We start from the raw sequence: 13127 nt of genomic DNA on the forward strand, positions 1-13127 counted from the left end.
GACCTCAGAGCACTGCCCCACAGCCCCAGGAGGACCTGCCTAAGAACAGCAGCCCTTTGTACCCAGATCTGTCTCCTCTCCCTTACAGGAGTCAGCCTGGCTTGCTGCAGTCAGGATAATAACAGTTTACAGTTGCCATGAGCAGATGCACAAGTCAAAGCTTGGAGGTAGGGCATGTTTGCAGTGACTCACATTTAACACTAGTTCTCAAGTTTACAGCAACTACAATCAAGTTAAAGGTTCACTTCTGACACTGCTTTTAGCCACACCCCAACTCGAGTAGACTGCAGCAACACAGCCAGGAAGATGTGCTAGCACACAAAACCAGCCCCTCTAGCATAACTAAGAAAACTAAGTCACTTAAATATCAGAGACATTCAGTTAACACATCTAAGACATGTCAGGCCAAAACAATAGTTTATTTTGTTTTCAGCAACATCTCAGCCATCAAAAAAATAAACTCTAACACAGATGGATGGAAGACTTCTCTACAGTGTAACTAAGTGGGCTCTGACCCCCAGGGGTTTGAATTGGAGTGACATTTTATTATTCATCCAATAAGTTAGGAAGCATGAGAATAAAGTGCTTTATTTCTGAGCTGGTATGAGGTCGTCAATGGACTGGCCTTTTTCAAGGCGTTTTTCCATTTCAATGAGCAGCTTCACACCATCCACCACCATCTGCACCAGCTCCACCTCAGAGAAGCCAAGACGATCAGCATTGGAGACATCAAACACCCCTCCAACAGCAGCTGTGTCCACACCACCTGGAACAAGAGATTTAGTTAGTACACTGATCACTGCTAGCACAGGTAAGTCTACCTTTCTTCCCTCACTAGCTTGAAGTGGAAACCCAGCAAGACAACTCTCAACAGTTGCCACTGCTGCCACCTCCTACATGCAGGGAGATAAAGCTGCATGTGACTGCCAACATGAGCCACGGAGCATGCCATTAGGCCAGCTCTCTGTTCTTTTAACCCATGAGCAATCTAACCTGTGGTCAGAAGTACCCGCTGTAGTATTTCCTAGCCAGAAGTTAAAGCAGGATTCCCATCCCTGCTTACAACAGTAACAGCTGCCACCAGGTCCACCTTATCTGGTGCTCAGAATACCACATAGGACATACCTAGGTAGCCAGATACAGTAAGGTATAAGCAGGGCACTGGCATCCCCAACTCCTCCAAGATATGATTTTAAGGCTTGGTTCTCTCCATGTGCTTTATAACGGTACCTTTTGGATGGTCTGACAGGCACTGCCAGTGTGAACCAAGACAAGGCTCTCACTGTAGCCAGGCTTTTGCCAGTGTCTTAGGGCAGCCTGACTAGGACATCACTGTATCACCTCTCACCTGTGCCTCGTTTCTGCAGCCGAAGCCTCTTGAGGACTTCTCCAAACTTCTCATGTTTCCCAAGGTTCGGTAGCTTGATGTGCACACCAGCACGAAGTCCTGTTCCAAGGTTGGATGGGCAGGTCAGGATGTAGCCCAAGTGTGGATTCCACATGAACTCGTAGTTTTTGGACTTGAAGAGAGTTTCTATCTATAAATAGAGAGAATGGATGTTTAGAGATTGTTCTCTGCCTGAAGGATGTAGATCATCCATTAGCGCTCATTTACAGCTTCAGTTACATAGCAACAGCCACAACAGTTTGAACAGCTATTTAAGTCAGCCACGTAAGCCCCCTCCATTTGGAAAAAAGGGCCACCAGCAAGGGGCTTTTAAGGCCTTAATCTTGCTCCTAGCAGTGAGACAGGCTAAGTTTAAGCTATACTACAAAATCTGAAGTCACTATCTGTTGGGAAGCTTGATTTAGTACATGTCAAGCTGGCGCGTCTGTTAGGATTAGGGAAGGGGCTGGTAAGGCTCAAATTCATATCAAGACTAGAAGCTGAGAAAAGCATTCAGCCTAGAAACTTCAGCTTTGCCCATCCACATTCAAGCAATTTCTCCTCCCACCCAAGGTGTCTCAATGCTTGATTTATAGAACCATGTAGAAATCCTTTAAGTACAGTTTAGACACTTGGATAAGGGTGCCACATCAGAGGACATATTCTAGATTTCATAGCAACAATGCTTTGCCAATATAGGTGTTTCAGAGCCCTCACAGCTCTGGACCTCAGTGTTCCCAGAGACCCAGGCTACGAAGCACCACCATGCAGGACTCCAGAAAGGGCTTGAAAGAGTTTGCATTCTCAGCTCTAACCAGAGAAACATGTGCCATTTGAACCTACAGCTCAGGCAATATTGATTTACCTGTGTTAGCCCAGTACAGAAGCGGGTAAATACTTCCTTCATGTTGCCACCTTTCTGCATGGAAATAACTCTAAGGTGATCCTCTTCATTGATCCAAACAAGGAAGGTCTTGTTATCATTGTGCCTAGGAGACAAGGCAAACAACTTGTCATCTGTCCCACCTGACATTTTCAAGACAATTGTAATAGCACCAAATTACTCATCATTGTAGCTTTTATTTCCAGAGGCTCACTTAGTTGCTTCTTCAAAGAAATTAATCCTACTTCTTTCGTCCATGCAGGACCTAACAGAGTTAAGCTAGTAGTTTTTACCCTGCTCTTTTCAAGAGGTAGTTTGAATTGGCCTATATCTAAACAGGTCAGAATGAGTAATAACATGACATTAGCCAGTCTTACAGTATCAAACCCTAAAATCCAGTCATCCCCCTAGCTCACTTGTGGCCTGAGTTTACAAATTTAAGAGATTTCATCTGTTCAGCAGAGTTTGCAGAAGGGTGATCAGTACAGACTTTGAGGCAGCCCTGTACAGTGATGCTCATAATGACACCATATTGACAATGTATAACAAAGCCTTTTATCAGAATTTTGTCAGATTCTGTTAAACTGCACTTTGTACCTTATCAGAGAACTAAGTTGAGCTTTCACTACTAATTTTAGATCAGGGCTCTTCAAAGATTCTATATAAGCCTCTGAACACCAATGGGCCCCTCTTGTCCTAGCTTGCAGCTGGCAGCAAGTACTACCATCAGTATTTATCATGCTGATAATTTCTCAGCTTGATTAGGATCAAAAATTAACTAGTACCTGAGGAAAGTTATTTATGCGGACAACACTGAGACTTTACACTTCAAGCTTGTAGATTAGTCATGCTCAGATGACAGTGCTATCTAGTGCTGGCAATCTGCAGGTAGATGATGCAATCTTAAAGGTGACCTACAGAAACAAAGCATGCTTCCTCTGGGTTGTATTGAAGCAGCTACAGTAATAAGATTGGAGTATTCCAGTTGATAAAAACCTAGCCCTTAGCTTACAAGGGAGCAAGTTAATTATGCTGCAGAAGCTCCTGAGATGCAGAGTTTTATGTAGGTGACCTACATCTGACAAGCAGAACCCTTCCATTCCACACCTCTGCATCAGTCAGCTCATGTCACCGAGTCTCTGGGGGCAGGGAGGGGGGAATCTTACCACTAGTACAGGTAAAGCCATACTAGTCCAGCATCAGCGAGTTTCTGCAAGCAGAAGCAACGAGACTACAAGGGAGCAACCATGCATCCAGTATCAAGTCTGAGCTAAGCCAACGCTACGGTTTGTTACCACAAGTTACTCTAAGCTCCTGGGACAAGAGCTGAATGTAGTGGCACATCTACTCCTTCAGAAGTGATCTACTTTCATAAGCTGATTCAATTATTGTCTGGTGCTTCACTAGACTGTGCTGGATGGGTAGGCTCTGGTTACAGGCTAGCCAAGCTGGCTTATTGCTACCAGCCCAACATGGTGCATAGTAACACTTGTCCAAATTCTGCTGGTTTAGATGCAACTTCCCCAGAGGAGACCACACAAGTTTCTCATTAGATTCAGTAATAAGAGTTCAGAAGCTGCCATTTTGCCCAACAGTTCGAGCCACAACCAAGACTGCAATATTTTTTTGCAGGGACTTTGTACAACTCCTCCCTTCCAGGCATACTCACCAGATACCCCTGGCATCAGGCCAATCTCGTGCCATCCCAGATGCCAACAGAAGAGGAGAAACTGGCTTATCAAACAAGAAGTGATCATCAATCAGCTGCTGCTGCTCTGCATCAGTCATGTTCCTCAGAGCATAGTACTTCCCCTTGAGATCACCTTCCAGACTACCCAGAGCTGAAAGAGAGAATCACTTTTAGGATGGAACCAACAACAGTGCTAGACATTCCCAGCACTTTAAAGACTACACGCAAAGTATGGCAATGTCTGATCTGCTGGGTTTGGTTCCTCCCTTGCTTTCATCTGCAATGACAATGCCTTTGCGGCTTTACAGAACTTAAGGCAGTATCAGATGATTTGTCTGCACCTTCCAGGCTTATACAAGTAGCCTTTGTTCCCTTACATGCAGTATAGAATCATTACTGCTGCTTAACTGTACAAGTAGAGTGCTTTCTTCCAAGGAGAATCAAGGTCATGAATATAACAAACAGTATTATTCTAGTCAAGGACTGTTACCCTGCCCTTGAGAGGTTTTGGAACAACTACACTCTCAGCCTCCAGAACTGCACCTTGAGTGTACCCTTTCCTCTCACTTAATAGAGTTGGGAGGCAATAGAAAAAACCTGCAGCTGAGGAATCTCACTGAAAACTAGGGCTTACTCTAGGCAAGTGCACATTTGGAGCAAGACTACACCTCTAAGCAAGCTGAACATTAATGAAAGTCAATTAAAAGCAGCCACAAAATACTGCAACCATGACTCAAGCCCTGAAGTTGCTACATACCTGTTACATTTCAGGTTTGAGCCATGATGAACCAACCTCTTTCCCCACACACACAGAAAGAAGCTTTCAAGATCAGCAAAGGCCAACTTAAAGCAGTCCAACTTCCCTCTGACATGCGCTCTTGCTCTCAGCTACAAACTGCAATGCTGAGGCAGCTGTAATGTAATGAGCCTTTTTCAGGGAAGGCTCATGTTCAGACTAAGTCTTGAGGGAGGCTGCTTTTGCCATCTGCCTCCATTTTCAAGCTGCAAAGAACACCTCTTGTGCAAAGGACATAAGTAGTTTCCCCAATGCACCCAGTTCTCACTTTACCTTCAACAGAGAGCTTTTCAATAGCCCGCCTCTCTCCTCGACTACAGTGCGGGGGAAGACAGAATCCACGGATGCTTCTACCAGTTCTGACACGGGAACTTAGCACGTAATTGGGATCCAGGTCATCACCTCCCTACAAGATTAGGAAACCAGTGAGTACAACCCCGTTGCCAAGATACCTACCTTAAATACATGTAGGTTCCATGCATTTAAGCATGCACCTTATACTTGAGATATTGACTACTTGGCCTGTAAGCCAGTGTCTTACTTCAGGACTATTTTCTTCAGCATTAGCTCAAGTATCTGTGTAACACAACCCTTGTTTTGAGGCTAAGGCTACAGCTACTAAGTAGTGCTAGAAGATACGGATACCACCACACCATCAGTTTTATGTCCACTTCAGACTACAGACTGGGCTTCTGTTACCCCTTCAGATCTGCAATCTAGAGGTATCAACATAAGGCAAACCCTTGTTGTTTATGTAGGTGTTTACTCTTGCAAATGAGAATTATTCACTACTGTCCTCCAAAGTCTTGTTTTAAAGATGACCTATGGCTAGCCAATCAACACGGCATTAGGAATTCCTAGAGTCTACAGTAACATTTGAAATCCATAAAATGGGGAGAAATCCTTAATCCTAGCCATAACAATGTCTATTCTATAGTATGAGACCACCAGGTGATATTTAAGATCCAAGATGGGATACTAGAAAGTGTTACGTTTTATGACAGTCCTTGATGCCTAGGACAGTGTTGTTTAGCTTGACTACTACAGCCCACAGTTCATGTTAAACATGTTTGGCATGACCTACATTGCAGCAGCACATGAAGCTGGTTCTACCCAGCCACTGACATCCTACAGCCACAAGCTCTTAAGCCTAATTGTACTGGACACAAAGCCTTGGGGGGGGGGGTTCTGTGCTGGGTGAAAGTGAGGGGACAGAGCCTGAGCAATCAGTTTAGGCAGCTGCCAACAGCTTTACCCAGTCCTCAGATCAGTAGGCATCAGTAATTGATCAAAAGTTTATACCTGCAGGTTATCAGCATTCAGGTCGGTCTTGTGCTCATCAGTTGGTTTGTAGCCACCATGCCTGTCTTCAATAACTGGATCAAAGAGTTCCTTAAACACATCATAGGATTCTTCATCACCAGCTACGCATCCTACTGTCATTATGAAGGGATGGCCTGGAGTGGTAATAAAGTCAGAAGAGCTAAGTTTGGGTGATGTTTGGCTGTATTCCAGTGCAGCACTAACCAGGCAAGTTCTTTAGTGGTAGGTCTAGTCACTTAGAAATGCATTCTTACGTAAAAACATTTGGAGAGACCCTACATTTTACACTTCATCCAGTTAGTCAAATGCAGTGCTATGGAAACCCGTAACTGTTGCCATTAAACCACGCTAATTCATCAAGCTTGGTTTAGGACAAATTTGCACAGCACATCCAATTTCACTAGCTAATTTAGACCACTGGATAGTATGTCTAAACAATCATGTTTTGCTGTAAGCAAGCATACTTCACTTTTTGTTCCTTCTGCTACAGACAGAGCTGCATTTCTGTAGTCTGCTCATAAATACCACCTCCACAAGATTAGTTGTAAGTCACCATATTCAAAAGCACCAGTTACTTCAGCTGGCTCACACAGAATATTCTCAATGCATTTTACCAGGATTATCAACCCCAGTCTGAATGACATCATCCAGGGTGAAGCCACTGGGTGTGACTCTGTCTCTCAGTTTCTTGTATAAATCCAGGGTTAGAACTTTGGCCATGTGGTTGTTGTGGGTGCTCAGGTCCGGGTACTCCTCATCAGGAGGCAGTCTCTGATTATTTAGTTGGGCCATTTTGATATTGCTAGAGTAAAAATAAATACTGTAATGTTAACATGTAAACACATCTGCTCCCCCTTTTTTCATAGAAGTGCTAGAGAACATCACATAACCAGTTTGGAATAGGAATAGACCAGAACAGCCAGGTAAGCCCACATTTTTTTCCCCTCCGCGGTTGCGTTACAATTAGAATGCATTTGGTTTGGGGTTTGTTTTTTTTGTTGTTGTTCAGATTCAAAGTATTTAGCAGAGCAGTTACATAATTGAAGTGTCTGGGAATTGATTTGTCAGATCACAGCAAGGAACATGGCTTGATAGAACAAGGCCTCTTTTAACACAGCCATGTGTTTAGAGCCGTCTCTCAATGGTTTATGAGATTTGCCTCTCAGAAGCTCAAGAGTTCTGGGTGCCGTTGTCAAGAAGCACTTCCAGTAAGGAGGGAGAACAGATCGTTATGCAGATCTAACGGTCCCCAGCCGTTACCTGGGTTGTCAACCCCAGTCTGGATGACATCATCCAGCGTAAATCCACTGGAAGTCTGTTTATCCCTCAATTTCTTGTACAGGTCCAGGGTCAGCACCTTGGCCATGTGATTGTTGTGAACGCTCAGGTCAGGGAACTCCTCATCAGCAGAGTGCTTCATCTTCAGGAGGTTGTGGCTGTTTGAGAAGGGCATGTCTGACCCTACCGCAGTCACTAGGGGAGAAAGAGGGGAAGCCTATCACTGGGGGCTTGGCAGGCCTCCAAACTGCCCAGGATGGGAAGCCAGGCACCCAGGCAAGGTCACCTTGGCTGTTGTTCCACCCGTGCCTTTTACACCTTTGTTGCTACAACACCTTCCACAAGAGCCAAGGAGGAGGAAAGAAGAAAGTTCTTCACCTCCACCAGCCTTGCCCCATCCTTAAACATCCCAGCCGCAAGGGCAGGGGCTCTCCCCGCTCCTCCGAGACACCGTCCGGGTGAAGGGACGCACCCAAGGTCGCACAGAGCAGCCGTGGCAGCGCCGGGCAGACCCCGCCGGCGGCTCTGGGATGGGGGGAGCGTCCGGACCGCCACGGGGCTGGGGGTGCTCGGCCCCGCCGGGACCCCGGGCCGGGCAGCAGGTGAGCGGGGCGGCACCGCGATGCCCTCGGCGGGCGGTTGCGTCTCCTCCCGCCGCTGCCGGGCGGGTGGGGGGGGAGGGAGGGACCCACCGCGACCCGGCCCGAGGAGCGATAACGCCCGGCGCCCTCCGCGCCCGCGGAGCCGCGGCTGCTCCCCGACTCGGGAGCGGAGGGGTGAGAAGCATCCAACAAGCCATTATACAACAGACGGCTCCCTCGGGGGACCTGGCTGGGGCGAGCATATGTAACTACCCTGCTAAATACCGGGTTAATCTGGTTTTAGAGCGGGGCCGGCTCCAGCTGGGGGCAAGCCCGGTGAGCACCTGCGCCGCGCCCCGCTGGAGCTCTGCGCCACGTCCCCCACCCCGGCTCCACGCCGGGCGCCCCTGCCCCGCGCTGCCCCCCGCCGCACCCGCAGCCCCGCTCCCCCTCCTCAGCCGGACCGGCTCCACCCCACACAGTGGAGGGGGAAAAAAAAAAAAAATGTTATTGTAAAGCTGCAGGACGGCTCGGCTGCCCCGGGACTTACCGAGGGCTCCGCAGCCAAAGCAAGGACCTCCGCGCCCGCTCAGCGTCCCGCTGCCGCCCTAGCCGGAGTAGAGCCTCGGCACCGCCGCCGCGCCTCTTTTATATAGAGCGCTACCCGCCGCCCCATTGGCCGCTATTTATAGCCCATTCATTCCATTGGGCCAGGCGTCGGAAGGCGGGGCGAGCACCCTGCCGCTGGCCGGGCCTCGGCTTGCCGCCATTTTGCTTGGCCTCGGGGAGACAGGGCGGTGTTGGGGGGGGGGCGCGGCGAGGCCGGTGGGACTGCGCCGGGGCCGCTCCCCGCAGCGGAGAGGCCACGGCGGCCTTGGTGGCTCCATTAAATACATACATGCATGCGGGGGAAGGTTTCCGCAGAGGTTCCATCGGCCAAGGGTTGTCCGCAGGTGGCGGTGCCGTTGCACACCAACACGGGCACACAGCCTGTTGCCGTTCAGGCTTCACACCTTGGTTGAGGATTCGATAACAGGTGTAATAACCTGCCATCCTAAAAATAAGGGCTTTGTAGTGTCAGGACTGGCATGGCCCGACTCACGTGAGTGAGTGACTGCCCCCGAGTTGGCTTGGCAGAAGGCACTGATGCGCCTGTGGATCTGGTGCTCGGCCCCCAGCACCCGAGAGCAGCGGCCTCATTCTGCAGAGGAAGGACCTGCCGCTCGCCCTGCGCCTCGCCTCCAGCACCTGCGAAGCTGTGGGCTCATTTTACTGTTTAATTTGAAAGGAAGTAGGGTGGTTGTGTAAAGCACAGTGAGTCTCCTGCTCTTGTCATGTGCCAAAAAACAAAGTCTTAAGTTTTATTGGAGAGTGGCTGATTTCCTGCTGAAGGCAGAAGCAGGAAGGCTGGGATTTGACCCATCTAAAGCTCACCTGAAATTCACGAAAAGAGTGACTTCCACTGGTCTGTTTGTAGGAACAAGCAGGGTTTGTCCCAAAGCTAAGATGCAGCTGAGAATCCCATTGTTTGCAGAAAAAAATACATTAGCAACGTGAAAGACTATCTTGATCTGACTTTCACCTTTACATAATAGTTTCTTTATCTTTCTCTGACGTGTATTTCTCAGGACAGAACCCACGTTTATCCTCCTGTCCACACAGAGAGTGTACTTACCCATGTGAATGCGGATCTGAGTCGCGGAGTTGCTTTCTTTGACACGAGTTGTGAATGGCAGGAGACATCAGCCGGAACTCTTTCCCCACCACAATTCTTTCAGCACCACAACCAGTACCCTCACCCCGACGACGAGAAGCGCGTGCACTTTAAAGAACCGCTTAGGATTTTTGAAAAAATATATACATATAGAAGAAATCATTACAAAACAAAAAGCATAGACTGCTTCAAATAAAAACGCGTTGTGTTTGGCTGCCATCCAGATTTCCGAGTTATTCCAGGTCTGATAGACTGAGATGCTGAGTATACAGATCTCCAGTAGAAGCCAAGGGCTCGACATCTGTGCAAGTCTGGTCTCTTATCTCTCGGATCAAAGAACAAATCCTCTCTCTAGGTCTCCTCTGCCTTTTTAACCTCACAAAATCTTCCCCTACGTTTTACTAGTTTCACACATTGCTCATGCTTCAGAATAGTGTAAGTTGCAAATAATGCCTTCACTAAGCAAGTATTAAATGAATGTAAGTGTAAAATCGTACCCAGAGTCCTCAAAATAAATGTAATATTGCTGGATGACCACAGTTGCAACACCTTCTTTTTTTATCTTTTTTTAAATCTTTTGTCAAAGTCATGCATAGTTCTGATTGTGGATTTTTTAAATGTAAACCACTCAGTTGTTATTTTTAATTTATAACAATAGAAATAAAACTAAGTACATTTTCTTACATTACACCATATTTTTGTGATGTTTTTCTTCACAAAAAAAAGTATATCAGGGTAGGTAGTGAAGGCTCCTTCTGTCTTATCCCATAATCTGTTGCCACACAAACAGAGAAGCAATCAACTGTTCTGTACTATAATTGTTCTGTAGATTCGTGGAGTCAAGGTCACCTCAAGAGCCAAAATCCAAGGATCCATTTCTATTCATTGGATACGCTCTTTCCCTCCCAGTCTTGCAGAACAGGGAATACCAGTCATTATAGTTATTAGAAGCTGGTAGTATTATCAATGTGCCGTTCATTATAGCACTTCCGACACAAAGAGACACCTCTTCTTCACAAAACTTTTGTCTGAAAAGAAGACATGGAAAGAGAGTCGCGGGCGGAAACAACCAAAATATATCCAATTTACCTGTTTAATAAACAATGCACCCTCTACCCCCTTTTCCTCACCACTGTTTGACAAATTTCTAGCATGCAGTAAGTCAGAAGTGGCTATTACCTCATTGGGTTTTATTCAGACGGCATTTTAAGATTTGCTGAAAGCTGTGTGTGAATCGGATCCTACCTTTGTTACAGCATCCCATCCCAGCTTCCCTAGTGACTTAATTATAGATGCTGTGCAGTGTGTCAACAGTCTCTGATCAACCATTTTATCTAGCTCATCTGCTGAGAGAATACTTTCTTTGGATAAGCCTGTATGGCCTGTTAGACTGTGATAAAGGCACCAATACGTACTTTCCGTGCTGGGATGATATCTTAGTGCATACTGACTTATACGCTATGTTGCCGTTCTGCAGCTCAGGATGGAAAGGTGGGGCAATTGCTCCAGAGATCTCTGCACTGAGCTTTAACAATGAAGAATTAAGGGAAGTTAATCATGGGCCATGCAGCTAACTTCCTAAGAGGCTTAATTATAAATGTCGTGCAGTGTACAACTGCAAGAGGAGATGGATGTTAGCTAGTGAATGTGTCTTCCGAAATTACTCGCGTGAACGTAAGATGAACCTGAAGAATTAGAGGATAAACATCTTCTTGAAAATCTAGAATAATATTCCAAATTAGGAAACAGCAAGAGAAAGTGGTTTGCTACAAACAACTGATTTGTTTCCAATTCCTAATTGACAACTAAACAGCACTTGAAAATTAAACATAACACTCATGTATCAGTAGATTAAAGAAATTGGTTATAGCTGCATCTGCCTAACTTCTCAAATGAAACTTCTCTTCCCATTTACATTTATCGCTTAAAATATATTTGCCTAGTTATTATCCGTGGTGTATTTTTTCACACTGCTTAGGCAGCCTGTTGAAAATTACTGATCGTTTCCAGTGAGCTGAGTGCCTGTGGAAACTAGGGGTTGCCGAGTGTCTTGATCTTGCATACAGTCAGACCCACAGTGATCTGAACAGCAGTTCATCATGGGAAAGAAAGGACATAAGAACATAAACAATGACAAATATAACCAATGACACTAAAAATGACAGAAAAAAACCCAAGGTAAGTGCAAATATAAAGGCACAGTAGAGCCATGATTGCCAGTCAGAAAAACAGCTGAGTAGGAGTTCGCAGTTTAAGAAACCTTGAAACTGCATACATTATGTTTAGATTAGATGGAGGAGAGTTTCGTAACTAAATAACAAAGACTACTGCAATTATGATATTGGCAGGTCAATAGCATAACAAAAAATATGTTCTCACTGAAGGTAATGGGCAAAAATTCCCTTATACTTGATGGAATCACATTCATTAAAAGAATCACAAATTGTCATCTAAACGGCTCTCTGTTATTGTGTTCTTGATTGTGGAAGGATGACTTTTTCTCCACTATTGTGCATTACAGGTTATTGGTGAACGCAGCACCATACAGTGTTATCTGATTTAGCTGGGAACATTACCTGCACGTCCAGGGTGATTCACATGCTCTCTGCTATACCCATACCCCTCCCATGCCAGGTGGCCTCGGCTTGTTACAAGCAGAAGATGAGGCGATACTCTCCTCCTTTGCTCTTCCTTGCCTCCTGACTACATCCCCCGTACCACTGGGGCACGCAGGGCTCTCCACATCACTTCAGTCCTAAACACGAGACAGAAGTAGGAGTTAGTACCATGCTATTTGGAGTTTAGATAACGATTCCGCTGCTTCTGAGCCCACATTGTGGTTTCTCCTCCAGCCTTACAAAACCCATAATGAAAAGCTTGGTCGGCCTTGACTGCCTTTCCCCTGAGCAGGCTGCCATGGGGCAAGGCAGGCAGAGCTTTCCCGAAGCCGCCTGCCCGGGCACCGGAGGCGAGGCCCGGCTCCACCGACAGCAAAGGCAAAGCCACTCCCTGGGGAGGGGGCTTCACCGCTGCTGGCAGAGGCCCTCAAGACTCCCCAAACACACGCTTGATGGGTGACAAACATGAACTCCCATTGAGTTCATTGGTAACCCTCATGGCCCTTCACAGCAACCCGCCGCCCACTGGGACCCCTCAAGTTTCAACAAGAGGCACGGTGAACGGCAGTTGCCCCTCCGCACCCTCACGGCCCCACAGCCAGCCGGGACCACCGCCCCCCACCGAGACAGCACTCACCCCGGCCGGATCGGCGAGGGGTGCCCGGAGGGTTGCTGAGGGCGGTCGGTGACCGTCCCTCCTCCTCAGGGACACAGCAAGGAGCGCTGAGAGGACGGGAGGCTGGGTCGGGCAGCGGCGGGCTGCGGGGCGGAAGGCTGAGGGGACGGGCACCTTGATCGGGCTGCGGGCGGTGGGGGCTGAGGGGCCGTGCGGTGGGGGCTGAGGCTGACTGCGCCGG

At 47.2% G+C, this 13127-nt stretch overlaps 1 protein-coding gene and 1 long non-coding RNA gene across 3 annotated transcripts; both read right to left on the bottom strand.

Moving 5' to 3' along the window:
* Positions 1–400: 400 nt before the first annotated feature.
* On the bottom strand, positions 401–8568 carry CKB (creatine kinase B). 2 transcript variants are annotated; one of them, XM_076345522.1, is made up of 8 exons: positions 8489–8568; positions 7340–7552; positions 6059–6213; positions 5030–5162; positions 3940–4111; positions 2253–2376; positions 1349–1538; positions 401–766 (listed from the first exon to the last, which is right to left on the bottom strand). In XM_076345522.1, exons 2-8 carry the CDS (start codon positions 7530–7532, stop codon positions 588–590), a joined length of 1146 nt encoding a protein of 381 aa, XP_076201637.1. In that variant the 5' UTR covers positions 7533–7552; positions 8489–8568; the 3' UTR covers positions 401–587. The 2 variants fall into 2 exon arrangements, with proteins under 2 accessions (XP_076201637.1, XP_076201638.1); XM_076345523.1 differs by lacking the exon at positions 7340–7552 and adding an exon at positions 6694–6881 and having other exon boundaries at positions 8489–8559.
* A 992-nt stretch (positions 8569–9560) lies between these two features.
* Positions 9561–13127, bottom strand: LOC143163725 (uncharacterized). Its single transcript, XR_012995956.1, has 3 exons — positions 12908–13127; positions 12229–12407; positions 9561–10680 (listed from the first exon to the last, which is right to left on the bottom strand). It is a non-coding gene; the product is annotated as an uncharacterized LOC143163725 (long non-coding RNA).

The sequence above is a fragment of the Aptenodytes patagonicus genome, chromosome 7 (genome assembly GCF_965638725.1).
Source record: "Aptenodytes patagonicus chromosome 7, bAptPat1.pri.cur, whole genome shotgun sequence".
Classification (NCBI taxonomy): Eukaryota; Metazoa; Chordata; class Aves; order Sphenisciformes; family Spheniscidae; genus Aptenodytes; species Aptenodytes patagonicus.